Below are 17,684 nucleotides of genomic sequence, written 5' to 3' on the forward strand. Positions count from 1 at the left end.
AGCTGCTGCTGCTCATAAAGCAGAACACCTGGTCAGGTGATCAGACCAGCAGAGCCTCAGGAGCAGGTAAGAAGCTTCCAGCAGCAGAAAATGTTTGAAGGTAACGTTTTAAATCAGGAAGTGGATGAACCCGAACCAGGAAGGTCAAACCCGAACCAGGAAGGTCAAACCTTCACGTGAAACTACTTTCACTGATATCCAGAGTTTTATGACGGAAGCTGAACTTTATTAAGCTAAACCCACATTATCTAGAAGCTGTTTCAGTTCTCTAATCACCTGAAGACGATTCTGGAGTCTCAAAAGACTTCCTGATGCTGTATGAGTGAAACTCTCCTGGGGGGTTTTGTTTTTTGGGTTCTTCTTAACCTTCTGCCTCCGTCTCCTCCAGACATGTCGGCCCTTCGATCCGGATCCTTCCTCCAGACTCTGGTTCTGACTCCGGACCGGATTCCGGACTTTCTCGTCCCGCCACGCAGTCCGCTCCGCCTCCTCTCTCCTCGGTTCCACCGGCGCTCGCCGCTCCGGACCAGACTCCTGTCTGACCACGATGACGGTCCAGACGGGACCCCCCCCGGAGACCAACCCGGCGGCGGCGTCCGACTGTTGGTGCCATCGCTGCGGGTCAGAGGTCAACGCCGCTCTGACACGGACGCGAGCACACGCGCGGCCATGTCGCTGCCGCACGTGGAGAAGGTGACCACACCCTATGGCTTCCACGCCGTCCTGGCTGAGACCCCCAGCATGCACCAGGGGGAGGCGCTGTTTCACAACCCGTTGGCACTGAACTCGGTGGACCCTCCTGTTCCTCCGGGTCCGAGGAGATCGCCGGCGAGCCGCCTCCGGCCCGTTAAGGCTTTGTGTCTGCAGGTGAAGGAGGAGCTGAAGAAACCAGCAGCTGCCCTGAAGGCTCTAAGCCCCGCCCACAGGAGGACACGCCTCACCTGACCTGACACGCCCCTCCACTGTCTCTGTTTTTAATCTTTTTAATAAATCAGACTTTTCGTGTTCACCTGACCTTCTGATCCTGACTTAATCCTGACTTGAGAGTGTTGAGCTGTCGGATTATCCTAATAATGTTATATCAGCTTTAAACATAACATAAAATAACTTGAGGCGTAAGGCTGAACTAAAGGTAACTATTAGCAACAGCTGTAAACAAGTAAACAGAAGAAATGAAACGAGGACATAAAACAAGTTAAACATGAATGCCTGATGCAAAAATAGCTACATAACATTTTATTTATTGAACATGAAATGTTTTGATGTATGTACCTGCTGAGGGATGTACACTGTGGAGGATTTATGTGCATATATGGACAAAAAGAGAAATTAACCTTATAATTACAGGTAACTAATGTCTGGCTTGTAGTTTTAAAGTTTGGGTCTGAGCTCCTGTTATCAATGAAACATCCACTCAATAGAAAAATGAGATTTTTAACCCTTGGGAACTGTTTGGGCCCAAAAGTGACATTTTTGTGTTTTTCTCCCAGTAAATATGTGAAATTGTGCCATTAATTTCATTTTTATTTTCTAAATTCCCTGAACGTCCCATATTATGCTTTTGATTTGTGTCATTCAGCTGCAGGACGTCCAGCTACACTGTCTGACATGTTTCACCCGTGATCTGTTGGTTTTAATGGCAAATTCCATATAAACATACAGAATAAATAAAACTATGTATGGATTGGTCTGAAGTAAAGGAAAAGACATGACGGATTGAAAGAAAAAAATTTTTTTTTTACACTTCTATGAGACGGCCCTTTTGTGACCCGATTAGGTAATGTGTGTATCCATTTTAACAGGTAAATGGTGAATAGAAGAACTGTCCATAGACTAGTTTAACAGAGTCAAGCGTAACATTTAATATCTGTTGTCCTGCAAACCGTCTCCAACAGCAGGAAAGAATGTAATGAAGACAAATGTTTATGCATCAAAGAAACTTTTATTCAACATTTGAACAAACAGAAAATCGGTCCAGCCCCTCATTTAAACAGAGCAGAGAACACAAGTTAAAGAACTGGTGAACTAATCTTCCTCTCCATCATCATCATCCTCCACAACTCACCGGTGAACAAAGTGACTCAAATGGAGGAAAAACTACAGACACACCCGACCGGCCAGAGAACATTCTGAGCGTCTAATATTCCTCGTCATGCTCTACGTCAGCGCTGTCGGCCCCCACCTCCTCGTAGTCCTTCTCCAGCGCCGCCATGTCCTCCCTGGCCTCGGAGAACTCCCCCTCCTCCATGCCCTCCCCCACGTACCAGTGGACGAAGGCCCTCTTGGCATACATCAGGTCAAACTTGTGGTCCAGGCGAGCCCAGGCCTCGGCGATGGCGGTGGTGTTGCTCAACATGCACACCGCCCTCTGCACCTTGGCCAGGTCCCCCCCGGGGACGGCGGTGGGGGGCTGGTAGTTGATGCCCACCTTGAAGCCGGTGGGGCACCAGTCCACAAACTGGATGGAGCGTTTGGTCTTGATGGTGGCGATGGCCGCGTTGACGTCTTTGGGCACCACGTCCCCCCGGTACAGCAGGCAGCATGCCATGTATTTACCGTGGCGGGGGTCACACTTCACCATCTGATTGGCTGGCTCGAAGCAGGCGTTGGTGATCTCCGCCACCGTCAGCTGCTCGTGGTACGCCTTCTCCGCCGAGATGACCGGGGCGTAGGTGGCCAGGGGGAAGTGGATCCGGGGGTAGGGCACCAGGTTGGTCTGGAACTCCGTCAGGTCCACGTTCAGGGCGCCGTCGAAGCGAAGCGACGCCGTGATGGAGGAGACGATCTGACTTATCAGACGGTTCAGGTTGGTGTAACTGGGGCGCTCAATGTCCAGGTTCCGGCGACAGATGTCGTAGATGGCCTCGTTGTCCACCATGAAGGCGCAGTCGGAGTGCTCCAGGGTGGTGTGGGTGGTCAGGATGGAGTTGTAGGGCTCCACCACGGCAGTGGACACCTGGGGGGCCGGGTAGACCGAGAACTCCAGCTTGGACTTCTTCCCGTAGTCGACGGACAGACGCTCCATCAGCAGGGAGGTGAAACCGGAGCCGGTGCCGCCGCCGAAGCTGTGGAAGATCAGGAAGCCCTGGAGTCCAGTGCACTGGTCGGCCTACGGGCAGAAGGATAGGCGTGCTCACACACGGCACCACGGCAACAGCTAACACTCTGGAGTCAAACTAATCGGTTAAATTTGCTCACCATTTTGCGGATCTTGTCCAGCACGAGATCGATGTGTTCTTTACCGATGGTGTAGTGTCCGCGGGCGTAGTTGTTGGCGGCGTCTTCCTTGCCGGTGATCAGCTGTTCGGGGTGGAACAGCTGTCGGTAAATCCCCGTCCGCACCTCGTCTGGAAAGGAAATACCGTCAACACAAGCGCTGGATTGGACAGAGAGAAATAAAACCCGTCAGGTTGAGTGATGTACCGATGACAGTGGGCTCCAGGTCCACAAACACCGCTCTGGGGACGTGTTTCCCGGCTCCGGTCTCGCTGAAGAAGGTGTTGAAGGAATCGTCTCCTCCGCCGATGGTTTTGTCGCTGGGCATCTGTCCGTCTGGCTGGATCCCGTGTTCCAGGCAGTACAGCTCCCAGCATGCATTGCCGATCTGAACACCGGCCTGTCCGACGTGCACAGAGATACACTCACGCTGGAAAAAAGAGGGAAAGAGAAGAGTCAATGGAATATAATGGAGTCATCAGCATGTTGAGAACATCTGCGAATTTCTTGACACAAGTTTATTAAAGGATTTGATCAAATTGACCGAACCACGTGACCACATGTATAATTTTATTGACAGTAAAAAAAAAAGGTTCAGTTTACGATCGGTTTCGCTTGTCAGTGACGTCACCACCATTTGAAAATCATTTCAAATGAAAAATCTTTAAACGTAGACAATGATATAAAAACGTGCATCTAGTTTTAGATGAGTACAGTAAGCTTTATTTGTTCGAGAAACGTATTACTTTCTGAATAATTGTTATTGGCGGGAAACAGGACCGTTAAAACCTGATCAACTGGGTGAAAGTGAGCTAGGTGAGTTTGAGCGACGCCCTGCTGAGCGGCAGTCTGTGACGCAGTTTATTTAACGGTCAGCCTTCGAGTTTACGTAATTTCACCTCTGCGAACGACTCAAATCAGATGAATAATTTATGAAAAACTACATTCATGCTTGTACTCACCATGACTGCGGGTGAAAAAGAATCACTGAATGTCCAAAAAATAAGAAAGACACGAATTTGCTCGCAGTTAGTCCGCTACGTGACCCGCTCGCAGTGATACCGCTACGAAGCTCTCTGGGCGGGGTCTTTTAATACCCTCTTCCCGGTAAAAGACTGCTGATTGGTTACTATGAAGTCACGTGGTAAACTCGGATTGGTTAATTTTAAAATTTGACCGGGGATGTACCGACAGGATTCCGCCTTCGTCTTCGACATTCAGGAAGTGAATAATTTTTAATTGCAGATTAAATTTAACCTGTAAAAATACACACATATATATTTTATCTCCATGTTCTGTTAACTAATATTTTAAAAAAAATAATATTCTCCATTTTTGGAACAACAACTTCCGCCGTCGCGCGCTTATGTCACCGTTGCGCCTGACGCCAAACCGGAAATGTAGTTTTTCACCGAGGCGTTGTGACGTTGTGGCGGGTAAGTGTGTCCCTGGTGATTAGAAACATTGACGATAACGGGACAGAATGTCCGGTACCGATGTGTGCCGGTATAAACCGGTGCCGGTACGGATACCCGGCTACAGCCGGCCTGACGTCATGCTAGCGTCAACCTTTAGCCAAGTGGGGACGGTTTAGCATGTTAGCTGTAGCATCGCGGAGTCACCGGCCGGTCGCTAACCGCAGCCACAGCTGGCTAACACCAGCTAGCTAGCAGATGCTAACATAAACACAGACAGGTTCAGAGTATTTCTGGGTAAATTTCATGTTTTTATTTCATGAATTCCATTTAGTCAGACTTAATATTTAATTCCAGCTCGTTTTATTGCTAACAGGAAGCATTAACACAACGTGTTTGGTTTGTTTTGGTTCCTCATGTGAGTTACCTGGAATTAATTTGTTAATAATGACGTCATCCTAAAATAATCCTCCCTATTTTGAAGATATTTGAAAACAGGATTTAACTGGTGAAGGCTTTTTTTTTTAGTTTTACTTCAAATACTTCACTACTTATAATTTAATTATCGGTATTTAACCCCTTCGTGACCGCCCTGTTATATTTTTTATTGTAATACAGTATTGTTATATTGATCCTGTAGGTTTGTGTTGTGATGTTTCAGAGGTCGGAGGTCATGTTTCAGCGAAATGAACTCGGTCCGCAAACGCCTCAAACTCTCCACCACTGGGAGCACCACAGCACCACACCCTCTCCCCCATCACGAGGACGAGGATGAAGGTTACCTGCTGGTGGAGGAGGACACCACTGACTCCAGCCTCATCATCACCATGGGTAACCGACACCCCCCACGAGGTCACCTGACATTGTGGAAAGAGAACACACAACAACCTTCCTCTGTCTCCTCTTCCTCATTTTTCTTCCAGAGGACGTTCAGAAGGAAGTGAAGGTGATGAGGAGGAGGAAGGGGAGAAAGAGGACTCTGAATGAGGAGGTGGAGGGCGGAGCCTCAGAGAGCGAGGAGGAGGAGCCAGTGGTTGACCTGGAGATTGACAGACAGCTGGACCAATCACTCGAAACAAAATCCAAGCAGCACAACCTGACGACGGTCAACGTCAGGAACATCATCCACGTGAGTCCGTCCAGACCAGCTGACCTCAGACCAGCCAATAGAAGCAGTGCTGAGGTCAAACGGAGTTGACTGTGTGTCGTGTGACCTCTGACCTACAGGAAGTGATCACCAATGAACACGTGGTGGCCATGATGAAGGCGGCCATCAACGAGACGGAGGCTGTCCCGGTGTTTGTGAGTGTTTTTTTAAATTTAATTTTAATACCCTGTTATAATCCCCAAAGGGAGATTGAGAACGCACACTCTAGGTTTTTGTTAGTCATTCACTCACACACATGCATATTAATGTGTAGAGGCCCCTGTAATACACACAACCACACACAGGGGGCCTGTAGGCATGCAAGGGAGGTAGAGTGGCAGGTAGAGCTCCTTCTTGGTGCGCCTTAAATGAGCAGTTTTGTAAAGGGGACGGCACCTTGCTCAAGGGCGCCTCGGCAGTGCTCCGGAGGTGATCTGACACCTCCCACTGTCAGCTCACCTCCGGGTATTTTTTTGGGCGGTAGCGGGAATTTGGTGCTGTTAGAACGCCGGGTTTGACCCAGTGAGCTTAAATAAACCCGAGTTTGTTCGTTTCAGGAACCCAAAATGACTCGAGCCAAGTTTAAAGAGGTCGTGGAGAAAGGAGTGGTGAGTGTGTCTCTGCGTTTAACGTTTAAGCTAATAGCATCGACCGGCGTTCGCTCACCTGCACCGTTTCCTGTCAGGTGATTCCAGCCTGGAACATCTCCCCCATTAAGAAGACCAGCGACGCCAATAAGGTGAAGCTTCACTAAAAGAACTTCATCAAACATCTCAAAGTCCTCCTAAAGCGTTCTCCCGTCCCTCTCAGGCTCCTCAGTTCATGGACATCCTGCTGGCTGAGGAAGACTCCTCTGATGAAGAGTACCGCCCTGATGAAGAGGACGAAGATGAGACTGCTGAAGACGTGAGGCTGAGAGCAGTGAGACTGGACACTGATGGGTGTGTGTGGACCTATCAGGTGATTGATCGATTATTGATCGGTGTGTAGACGTTCCTGGAGAGCGACATGGAGAGCATCGCCTCGTCCCCCAGGGGGAGTCGACTGATCCGGGGGGAGGACGACAGCTGCAGCCCCTGGCAGGTAACTCACCCGTGTGTCCATGATGAAGGCTCTGTCCGCACCGTCTGTAGCAGCGCCTCCTCTCGTCGCCCCGTCCAGACCAGGAAGCACCGCAGGAGATTCAGGAAGTGCTCCGAGTCCATGGGACCCCCTCCCCCGCCCAAAGCCCCCCCCGCCAAAGCAACGACCGAAAGCTCCTTCCTGGAGAAACTCCACGCCGTCGAGGAGGAGCTGGCCGTGTGCATGAAGCCCTACCAGGTGAGCTCCAGACCAGTTAGAGCTCCAGACCAGTTAGAGCTTCAGGTCTAACTGGTTTTACTGGTTCTCCTCAGCCCCTGTCGGACTCGGAGGACGCCGTGGGTCTGATGGCGACTCGGACGCGCTCCAAGCGCCCGCTACGCGACGTCCCTCTGGGGATCCTGGAGGCGGAGCTCCGAGCTCCTGACATCACACCGGACATGTACGACTCCGGCTCCGCCCACGAGGACAGGGATTGGACGGATTGGCTGAGAGGTCTGATGACCTCAGAGATGGACAACGAAGGTGCGTCGCCGAGTGCGGGGTCAGGTGTCGTCGTGTGGCGCCGTCACAAACCCTTCCTGTTTCTCTCCCAGAGGAGTGCGACGATGAAGACGACCCAGAATACAACTTCCTGGCCGACATCGACGAGCCCGACCTGGAGGATTACCGTGACGACAAGGCCGTCCGCATCACCAGTCAGTGCCCCGCCCCCCACGCGGCCGTCCAATGAGACACGAGTGTTTCCTGTCCCTGCCAATAACCGACGGTTTGTTGTGTCCTGCAGAAAAGGAGGTGAACGAGCTGATGGAGGAGCTGTTCGAAACGGTGCGTCTCCATGCTGCAATGCATTATGGGATGTGGTTTGGTCACTGCTGGAATTCATGTTTAAATATTAACGAATCAGGAGGTGGTAGGAGGAGAGACTCCGCCCCTATGAGGTGTCCCCACACCCACAAACAAACGCCTCTTCTGGTTGTTTTGATGTTGAGGTTGTGAGAACCGACCAATCACAGCCGTCGTTGTGTTCATGTGGTTACACGGTTTCAAACTATTATGGTCTGTTACGCTGCAGCTGAAGGAAGACCTCGCAGGACAGGAAGTGGATGATGAAGGCCACGAGGAAGAGGAGGAGCCACCCTCTGCTCGAAGACACACACCTGAGGAGCAGCGTGACGCGTATGTAACACACACACGCCGCCTGACTGGTGGGAGTTGGATAGTTTCCATGGTGACCGATCAAACTGGATTATTGGTTAGCATCCTGTCGTGTGGTGACCTCTGCTGACCTTCTGTTCTCACGCAGACGAATGGGCGGAGCCGAGGCAGAGGAAGGACCAATCACGGAGCTGCGTACGGTCAAACAGCAGCTGGCGTTCATCAGGAGGAGGCGGCGGCTCGGTCTGCAGACGCGCAGCTTCAGCGAAATGGAACCGAACTCCCTGAAGCTGGACCGCCGCCAGAGGAGACGCCTGCAGCAGCAGGTACAGCAGGTGAGAGGAAACGGGAAACACAACAGGAACTACAACCGGAAACAAAACAGGAAACACAACAGGAAACTGATTTTTAATCCACTCCAAAGATTTTTAAACATCAAGCTGATGAACGTTGTTGTTTCATCATTGTCAGTGAATTAATGTTATTATGGTCTGTAGAGGAGATATTATGGGATGTAGACGGCGCCTCATTCATAACTCCATCACCTATAACCAGGGAACCCGTTGACCTGTAGAAAAGACCAATCAGGAAACACAATCCAGTGATTTGATTGGTTGTTTTGTTGTTTGCTGCTGATGTCAGCAGCTTCTTTAACGCCTCTGATTCTCTGTCAGCACGTCCAGCTGCTGACGCAGATCCACCTGCTGAGTTCACCAGTGAACAGACTCCACAGCGAGGCTGAGACCACCAGACAGTTCCTGGTAACACACACACACACACACACACACACACACACACACACATATAATCTGACTGACGGCGGCGTCTCCCCGTCAGCTGGAGCTGGACCTGTTGGCTCAGAGGGACGAGCTGCTGATGTCTTCAGATCACCCCGGGTTCTGCAGCGCCTTCAGGGCCTCCAACCTGCAGGGGGCGCTGCAGCTGCTGGAGGAGCTTCAGGAGACCCCCGTTAGCCACCAGCAGCAGCCCCGCCCGCCCGACGCCAGAGGCTACAGTGAGTTCCTGCCGGGCGTCACTGGAGTCCGGTTGAAGTCAGAGCGGGCGTTTCATTTTGTTCTGGGTGTGTGTGTGTGTGTGTGTGTGTGTGTGTGTGTGTGTGTGTGTGTGTGTGTCCAGTGCGTTGCCACCCCGTGCTTCCTGCTGAGCTAGCGTGGCTGTTTGCGACGCGTGCGGTCTTCCTGTACCCGGAGCTGCTCCCATGTGCGAGCCTGGACCCCGCCCTCTACTGCCCCCGCAGGACGAGCGCCTTTACTGCAGCAGAGGACTGGTAACCGCCGCCGCCGTAGGCTCGTCGGGGCGTTGATGCCCCCGTCTAACTCACTTCCTGTCTGTGTGTCCTCAGCCTGCTGGTGCTCGGCCTCAGGAACATGGAGGGGGCGGCGGACCCCACCCGGCTGGTGTCCCAGTTCCTGCTGAGGAAGACTCTGGTCCAGGTGCGACGGAGGATCCTGCAGTGCTGCAGACCCGGTTTCCCTGACAACGTGGTGAAGGTAACGCGCCGATCCGTCCTGGGGGGGGCGGGTGGGTCCGGCGGTGGGACGGCGTGTGACTTCCTGTCGTCTGCAGGCCTTCCGGTACCAACGCGTGTTGCTGCCGATGCTGGTGGCCTGTCGTCACGTCGACCCGGCAGGACGGCGCCCCCCAGTTGAGAGGGAGGAGCATGTCATGCCGTTGTGGCTGCTGGTAGGTGGACCCCCCCAGGTCAGGTGGAGATGGGCTCCACCCCCTGATTAAACATCTTCCTTCTGTTCCAGAGGAGCCTTCCTGTCATTTACCCCACCATCAGAGCATACAACGACCCCTCTGGCTCCGCCCCCGAGGCTCTGCCCCCACGTCAGAGTCGCTCCGCCTCCTACAGCTTCCCCCAGGGGACCGTTTACCCCCCCCGCCTCCCCAAACACCTGGACTTCAGACGCATCGGCTTCGTGCTGCAGCACCAGGAGCCCCGCCTCCCTCCTGCTGACTCCTCCCCCCTCCCCAGCGGCGACCAGCAGCTGGACTCCTCCTCCTCACTTCCTCCTCCCACACCCCACTCCCCCCAAGTCGTGCTCCTGTCCAGAAACGACGGCTCCGCCCATGTCAACACGACCTTGTCGATCCGCCGCCACTACCGCACCCTCACCGGCCTGAGGAGGGGGGGGCGCCTCAGTCCGCCTCCTGCCTCCAGAGGCCCCGCCTTCTCACCTGCAGGCTCCGCCTCCTCCCAGCTGGATGCTGATGGTGAGGAAGAGGAGGAGGAAGAAGAGGGCGACGTCCGACTGGCTCTGTCTGAATCCTCGACAGGAAGTGACGACGAATTGGATGATGAAGAGGGGGCGGAGTCACGCAGGAAACGGGAAGAAACGGCCTCCAAAGAAGAATCCATAGAAGAAGAATCCACAGAGTCGGTCGTCCAATCACAGGTCAGGAAAACAAACGAGCAAATCAGATGTTTGTTTGAGTTTGAGAATTTGATAATAATTATGTGAACCCAAAACAGAACGGAGCGCCGGAGGAGGAGCAGGAAGGGGAGCAGGAAGGGGAACAGGAAGTGGAGCAGGAAGGGGAGCAGGAAGGGGAGCAGGAAGTGGAGTCGGACCATCAGCTGTTTGCTCAGGATTATCTCCGCCGCGTGAGAAACTCCAGCCTCACGTCTCCATCAGTCACATGATCACATGATCTTCTGATCACATGACCCACGGTGCTTCCCCCTGCTGTTTTCTGATTGGTCCGTGTGTCTCCTGTCCAGGTGTGCGAGGCAGTGCAGGCGTCTCCTGGCGTCTCCGAGCAGCTCCTGCAGGTGTTGGATCAGTTCTCGGCCGCGGGGCCCTCAGGGGCCCCGGAGGCCCTCTACCACCGGCTGAGGGGCCTCCTGCAGCCCTGGCCTCAGCTGCTCAGAGACTTCGCCGCCTTCCTGACGCGACCACAGGCTCGCCGCTGTGGACTGGTGGGTGTGACGTCATCTTTGTGATGTCATCGGTTTGATGTCATCAGTGCGACGTCATCGGTGTGATGTCATCGGTTTGATGTCATCTGTGTGATGTCGTCGCTTCTGTCTTCCAGCTGCTGGAGCATCAGCTGTTTGAACGCAGTCGGAGGTTTCTACGACTCCTGAGGCGGAGCCCGGGGGAAGGCTCCGCCCTCTACCATCAGGTGGTGTCTGTGCTACAGGGAAGCTCCACCCCCACACCTGAGGACATGAAGAAGGTAGATGATGAAGGAAAGATCTTAAATGTTCATCATCCAATCAGCTGATTGGTTTGTTGGTTTATTTTGTGAAACAGAAAACAATCAGAATCTTCGTCTTTCCTCTCAGATCTCATCGCTTCTCCAGCACCACCCCAGCCTGCAGGAGGAATTCTGGGAGTTTTTCCAGCAGCTTCACACCCCAGGTTCTGATAACACAGCCACAGACTACATGTCCCAGAATCCTCCTGACAGGAAGTCAGCCGATCCGACGTCTGAAGAGGAGTCAGAGCGACACGTCGGCGCCAAAAACATCTCGACGACGTCGAACGGAGAGAAAGTGGTGGTCTGGACCCGGTGAGAGCAGAAACGTCTCACTTCCTGTTTCGGCCCGCTGGAGGGGGTGGGTTGCTAGCTAGCAAGGCTAATCGCTAAATCTGTTTCCTGTTCCAGCGAGGCGGACCGCGCCATCCTGACAGCCTGTCAGCAGAGAGGAGCCAATCAGAAGACTTTTAGACAAGTCTCTGCCCAGCTGGGAAACAAGACCGCCCACCAGGTGAGGGGGGGCGTAGCCTCAGCGTCCAGGTAGAGAAGCTCAGTCTGTAATTGTTCATTAAAGGACGATTCCTGTTGTTTTTCCAGGTGAGCGTTCGATTCGATGACCTCATGACACTTTTTCACTCGGCGTTCCAAAAGTCTACTTCCTGGCAGGACGAACCAATCAGGAAGAAGCTCTAGACTGAAGGCAGGCTGAATCATTCACCTCTAATCTACATCTGCTGCTGCTGTGGGGCTGATCCTGACATGTTAGCCCCCCCCTCCAAGCTGTGACTCTCTCAAACCTGGTTTTCCAGAGGAGAACCTCTCCTGAAGGCATTTATTGTTGTGTTGTTTGTTTTCCAGAAGGGTTCTGGTTCTGGAGCTTTGAAGGAACATCTGGATCCTCACTCTGTCACCATTCAGAATGCTTTATTTATACGTATTGATTATTTATTTTACTTGATCAGCTCTGACCTCTCTCAGCGAGGTCAGAGGTCACAATCATCACCAGCACAGATTCACACGTCACTTTGGATAGAATTCACAAGGACAATATGCTTTACAATTGCACTGGAATTGATAATATGAACATCTTAATGGGTTTTATTTCAGTAGTTCTGGGAATTGTTTCAGTATTGATCAATCCCATGATTCCTAGCAACCTGTCACATCAGTGAAGGTTGTTTTACAAGTATTCACATTGAATAAGAATGAGTGAAGGTCGACTGTTTGCTGCTATAAAATAGATTTTCAAACATTTGTTGGTTGTTTTTCATTAAACGTTTGAAATGATGGCGTTTTAGGTTTGTTCAATGAAAAGTTGGGTTAAATTTTAATTTTACTAAAGGTTGACTCAGACCACAAACGTCTCTGGAGCGTCAGAAAAACACGGCTGCAGCTTTTCTTAAACTAATAAGTAGCTCGTCCATCAAGTCCTGACATTAAAAGATATTTTTTGCACTGTTAATTAACATAATAACAATTAAAATTTGTTTCAATGATCAAATAAATGACATTATTACATTTTTTTGAAGACAAATAATAAAATTCATAATTTTTTATATATAGATTATAAAAAGTAACTCATTTCAGTCCTGAAGGAGTTTAATAAACAGAAAACGTCTTATTTCTAACTCGCGTGAACGGATACCTATGATTGGCAGGTGGGAAGACCAATGAGAAGTCTACATTCCCGCCTCTCACCACTATGGACCAATCAGGAAGCAGCTTTCCGGTCTTTTTATGGTAAGCCACTCGATTTGACACGTGGGGGAGGGGCGACGAGGCTACTACCGGAAACAGTTACGTCACCTTCACAATAAAAACCAAAAGGCAGCGCGTATGAAAAGAATTTACACAATAAAGTTAATCAAAAGTGTGTTTTAAAGGAAATGATTACTTATTCTGCTCAAATTAAAAGTCTTGGACTTTGAAATCCCCCAATTTTCTCAAACTTGTGTGTCTTATTTTGGAATTTGACCGGAAGCGTTTTTTATTCCCACCAGCTTCCCTCCGCCGTCGCTCCTCGGTCCTTCGCGGCCACCGTCTCTCCTTTAATCAATCATTTTCTTTGATCGATCGTTCCGTCCGTCATGGCGGGCTCCGTCCAGCTGCTTCCGGTCGTCGCGCTGCTGTTAGCGGGGTTTCCCGCCGCGGTGTTCCCGCGCAGGGACGTGCTGGAGCTCGGGGACGCGGACTTCGACTACCTGGCAACGGAGCAGGAAACCATGCTGGTGAAATTCTACGCGCCATGGTAACGGAGCATCATCACCTGTCTGTCTGCACCTGTCTGTCTACACCTGTCTGTCTGTCCTCACCTTCTTCTTCTTCTGCTCAGGTGTGGTCACTGTAAGAAACTGGCTCCAGAGTTTGAGAAGGCAGCGACCAGACTGAAGGGGGCGGTCCAGCTGGCGAGGGTGAGACAACAACCTGTCTGTCTACACTTGTCTGTCTACACCTGTCTGTCTACACCTGTTTCCACCTGTCTGTCTCCACCTGTTTCCACCTGTCTGTCTCTACCTGTCTGTCTACACCTGTCTGTCTACACCCAGCCCTATTGATAAACTAGCCGTGTTTGTGTTGTTGTTGTTGTTATTGTGTAATAACTGACGCCTGTCTCACACCTGCTCACCTGTCTCACACCTGCTGACAGGTGGACTGTACGGTGAACACAGACACGTGTTCACGTTTCGGGGTCTCGGGGTACCCCACGCTGAAGATCTTCAGGAACGGCAGAGACTCCGCCCCCTACGACGGCCCACGCACTGCAGGTAAACAAACAACAAACAAACAACAACAGAATACAGAGCGTGTGTCGAACCGTGTGTGTGTGTGTGTGTGTGTGTGTATGTGTGTGTGTGTGCGCGTGTGTGTGTAGATGGGATCTACCACCACATGCAGAGACAGACGGGTCCCGACTCGGCCCTCCTTCACACTGAGGAAGACCTCCGGACCTTCATCACGCACTACGACGCCAGCGTGGTCGGTACGCTCTGACGTCACAGCAGACACGTGTGGTCAGTGTGTGGTCATGTGACCGTGTGGGCGGGGCTCAGGTGTGTTCTCAGGTGCAGACAGCCCCCGTCTGACGGAGTTCCTGAAGGCGGCGTCTCTCCTGAGAGATCAGTTCCGATTCGCTCACGCCGTCGGGCTGGAGACGGCCGGGAAGTACGGCGTCCACACGGAGTGGGTCCACACACACACACACACACACACACACACACACACAGACACACACACTAACCTAACCAGTGTGTGTGTGCTGTCAGGTGTGTGTTGCTGTTCAGGCCCCCCCGACTGGACAACATGTTTGAGGACGGCGTTCTGGTTCACGACGGTCACATGACCATCAGCTCGCTGAGACGCTTCATCAGGGACAACCTGTGAGACGCCCATCTGTCTGCACCCGTCTGTCTGCACCTGTCTGTCTGCACCCGTCACTACCTGTCTGTCTGCACCCGTCATAACCTGTCTATCTGCACCCGTCATAACCTGTCTATATGCACCCGTCATAACCTGTCTGTCTGCACCCATCTATCTGCACCCGTATGTTTGCACCCGTCTGTCTGCACCCATCACTACCTGTGTGTCCGCACCGTCTGTCTGCACCTGTCTGTCTGCACCCGTCTGTCTGCACCCATCACTACCTGTCTGTCTGCACCCGTCTGTCTGCACACATCACTACCTGTCTGTCTGCACCCGTCTGTCTGCACCCATCACTACCTGTCTGTCTGCACCCGTCTGTCTGCACACATCACTACCTCTCTGTCTCTACCTGTCTGTCTCCACCTGTCTGTCTCCACCCGTCACCACCTGCCCGTCACCACCTGTCTGTCTGCCTCTACCTGTCTGTCTGTAGCTACGGCCTGTGCCCTCACATGACTGTGGAGAACAGGGACCGCCTGAGGGGGCGGGACCTCCTGACAGCGTTCTACGACCTGGACTTCCTCCACAACCCGCGGGGCTCCGCCTACTGGAGGAACAGGTGAGCAGGTGGCCAAAGGTCAGCGGACAGCCGAAGGTCTGCCTGCAGGGTTTGTCCACCGGGGGGCGCCCTGAAGCGTCCGCTGACTTTTGTCGACAGAAACATTCACTCGATCACCTACATGTTAAATATTAAGCCCCACCCCTTTTATTTTGTTGCCAGGGTGATGAAAGTCGCATCTAAATATGCAGGGCGGGGCCTGATGTTTTCAGTAGCCAATAAGAAGGACTTCCTGTCTGAGCTGGAGGACGACTTCGGTCTGGGGACGTCAGACGGGGGGGAGCTGCCGTTCGTCACCATCAGGACACGACTGGGTCACAAGTTCACCATGAGGGAGGAGTTCACGTATGTGAGCGTGTGTGTGTGTTCACACACACCTGTTCACACACACACACACACACACTCATGGATGTGTGTTTCAGGAGGGACGGCCGCTCCCTAGAGCGTTTCCTAGACGACTACTTCAGCGGACAAATCAAACGCTACGTGAAGTCTGAACCGGTACCCGAGAGGAACGCCGCCGCTGTCAAGGTGTCAGCCAATCAGAAGACACGTCATCAATTTAATTTTTATATCCCAAATTTATCAATTAGCATCAGTGACTTTAAGATGCCTCAAACAACTATTCTCAAGCTAATCTGTATTAGCACATTAGCTTGCTAATGATAGCATGACGGTGACATTGATTCCATTGTTTCCATTTCCTGCTAATGGTAAAATGCTAACTTGGCTACAGGTGGTTGTCGCTGAGTCTTTCGATGCCGTCGTCAACGACCTGGACAAAGACGTCCTGATCCAGTTCTACTCCCCGTCCTGTCCACACTGTCAGAAACTGGAACCGGTCTACAGAGCGCTAGCTGACAAGGTACGCTAACCATCATCATCATCATCCTCTTCATCATCGTGGAGCAGTCAGTTTGTGATTGGACGATCCTCATCAGAGAATGTGTCTGTCCCCGTTAGCTCTCCTCCAATCCCAACATCGTCGTCGCCAAGATGAACGCCGTCGACAACGATGTCCCCCACGGTTACGACGTCCACGGGTAGGAAGTGAGTCGCCGCGCTCGCGCCGATGACGAGGCTGGTCTTCATTGTCTCTCTGTCCCCAGGTTCCCCACCATCTACCTCGCTCCAGTGGGCCGAAAGGACGAACCCGTACGATACGAGGTAGATTACATCATCAGTCGTTATAGGAACAACACCGATGTCACCATAGCAACCGCATCTTCCATGTCTTTTTTTCAGGGGGCCCGAGAAGTCAGAGACATCCTGAAGTTTTTGAAACGCGAGGCGAGTCATGATTTGTCGCTCAACGGCAGGGACGAACTCTGATGTCGGCCAATCGGAATTTAGCTGGTCTCCATGACAACGGACACAACAAGAGGATGGGAAAAGAAATCCTGAATCTGGAATGGAATCCGGAGACGGTCCAGATTCTCTGTGTTGCCATGGTGATTTCATAGCTGACGTCAGTGGTTTCACCAGACTGCCTACGAAAACGTGTGTTTATTTATTATTTATGTTTGGATTGAGTGGGCGGGACCAAAACAACAATAGTAATATTGATTCAGAATTAGTTAATATTTAAGAAACACAATACCTTCATGAATTACAGCGTCACTCTGTTTCCTGCTGCCTTCGGACGACCCGCGAGTCACATCTCCGATCAGAACCAATATGTTTATTGATGAGTGTATTTTCTATAATGATTGACTGGTCCAGTCCTGCTGATTCTGTTCATTTTGAGGGATTTATTTCTCCTGAGCTGCTCACCGCTGTACTTCAATGCCCTGATTTTTGTTCATGTGTATTTTACGCACAAACATACAGTTCATTTTGTGTTGTTTGTGGATCAAGTTATTTATTTTTTATTTCTTACAAGGTGGTTTCAAATGTTTGGTGACAAATGGATGTGTTTTGAGTTACTGGAGGAAGTTTTGTGTTTAATAAAAGTGACCGAATATTCACTTTTTTAAATACAAGCTTAAATGAGTCATAGAATAATGACACAAAAATTAATTATGTCATTATTAATGTTAAATACGGAACCACATTATTAATTAATGGTGAAGTATTCCTAGTGGTTTTTGTCACTTTTTCTGGAAAACAATTTTTTAAAGTTTTTTGAATCACAAGTCAAACACGGCAATTTCATATTTTACGTTTATTGAGTTAAATGCTTTATTTAACTGACGACAAGGCTGAAAGAGATGTTCAATTAAATATTTACTGATCCTTAAATACTGGTCTGTATTTGTGAACACAAATTTGTCAATAATATTGACTTTTTAAATACTTAATAAGTCATCTAAAATAATAAACTCGTGGTTTTACATTCATAAAATCCTTATAAAAGTTGCTTTTCATCCATAAAAGGTTGAACTTCGTGTTTCCACGGGTCGCTTTCCCCTCATTAACTTGATTCGTTGATCGTCTTGTCAATCATCTTATTCCCTAT

At 50.9% G+C, this 17,684-nt stretch overlaps 5 protein-coding genes across 7 annotated transcripts in view; 4 read left to right on the plus strand and 1 right to left on the minus strand.

Annotated features, from left to right (window-relative positions):
• ints3 (integrator complex subunit 3) overlaps nt 1-1,508 on the plus strand; it is an 11,881-nt gene extending 10,373 nt beyond the window's left edge. For both annotated transcript variants that reach the window (XM_068332476.1, XM_068332477.1), the window contains one exon: nt 1-1,508. This exon is cut by the window's left edge and continues 932 nt beyond it. The gene's annotated coding sequence lies outside the window, so the exon portion shown is untranslated.
• Nucleotides 1-1,508, plus strand: part of LOC137607100 (C2 calcium-dependent domain-containing protein 4A-like) — a 1,584-nt gene extending 76 nt beyond the window's left edge. The window contains exons 1-2 of the mRNA XM_068332596.1: nt 1-66; nt 389-1,508. The exon at nt 1-66 is cut by the window's left edge and continues 76 nt beyond it. Of these exons, the coding sequence (XP_068188697.1) occupies nt 391-945 (555 nt within the window). The 5' untranslated portion in view covers nt 1-66; nt 389-390 and the 3' untranslated portion in view covers nt 946-1,508. The remainder of the gene's footprint in view (nt 67-388) is intronic.
• Nucleotides 1,509-1,922: 414 nt separating this feature from the next.
• Nucleotides 1,923-4,299, minus strand: LOC137607062 (tubulin alpha chain). Its single transcript, XM_068332526.1, has 4 exons — nt 4,179-4,299; nt 3,424-3,646; nt 3,199-3,347; nt 1,923-3,109 (listed from the first exon to the last, which is right to left on the minus strand). The coding sequence occupies exons 1-4, from the start codon at nt 4,179-4,181 to the stop codon at nt 2,138-2,140; spliced, it is 1,347 nt and encodes a 448-aa protein (XP_068188627.1). The 5' UTR covers nt 4,182-4,299; the 3' UTR covers nt 1,923-2,137.
• Nucleotides 4,300-4,680: 381 nt separating this feature from the next.
• Nucleotides 4,681-12,805, plus strand: gon4la (gon-4 like a). 2 transcript variants are annotated; one of them, XM_068332466.1, is made up of 26 exons: nt 4,681-4,928; nt 5,293-5,462; nt 5,555-5,760; nt 5,859-5,933; nt 6,336-6,386; nt 6,464-6,517; nt 6,589-6,684; nt 6,769-6,861; nt 6,940-7,098; nt 7,173-7,383; nt 7,455-7,556; nt 7,646-7,686; nt 7,934-8,037; nt 8,165-8,351; nt 8,691-8,777; nt 8,854-9,031; nt 9,154-9,304; nt 9,380-9,527; nt 9,604-9,720; nt 9,792-10,439; nt 10,517-10,648; nt 10,766-10,963; nt 11,080-11,223; nt 11,333-11,559; nt 11,656-11,758; nt 11,845-12,805. In XM_068332466.1, the coding sequence occupies exons 2-26, from the start codon at nt 5,318-5,320 to the stop codon at nt 11,938-11,940; spliced, it is 3,753 nt and encodes a 1,250-aa protein (XP_068188567.1). In that variant the 5' UTR covers nt 4,681-4,928; nt 5,293-5,317; the 3' UTR covers nt 11,941-12,805. The 2 variants fall into 2 exon arrangements, with proteins under 2 accessions (XP_068188567.1, XP_068188565.1); XM_068332464.1 differs by having other exon boundaries at nt 6,769-7,098.
• Nucleotides 12,806-12,870: 65 nt separating this feature from the next.
• pdia8 (protein disulfide isomerase family A, member 8) lies at nt 12,871-17,588 on the plus strand. The gene is made up of 13 exons (XM_068332516.1): nt 12,871-13,495; nt 13,580-13,658; nt 13,895-14,012; nt 14,120-14,227; nt 14,298-14,427; nt 14,511-14,624; nt 15,101-15,226; nt 15,389-15,571; nt 15,649-15,757; nt 15,963-16,091; nt 16,190-16,269; nt 16,336-16,393; nt 16,472-17,588. The coding sequence occupies exons 1-13, from the start codon at nt 13,335-13,337 to the stop codon at nt 16,556-16,558; spliced, it is 1,482 nt and encodes a 493-aa protein (XP_068188617.1). The 5' UTR covers nt 12,871-13,334; the 3' UTR covers nt 16,559-17,588.
• Nucleotides 17,589-17,684: the final 96 nt, after the last annotated feature.

Source organism: Antennarius striatus, chromosome 14 (assembly GCF_040054535.1).
Source record: "Antennarius striatus isolate MH-2024 chromosome 14, ASM4005453v1, whole genome shotgun sequence".
NCBI lineage: Eukaryota > Metazoa > Chordata > Actinopteri > Lophiiformes > Antennariidae > Antennarius > Antennarius striatus.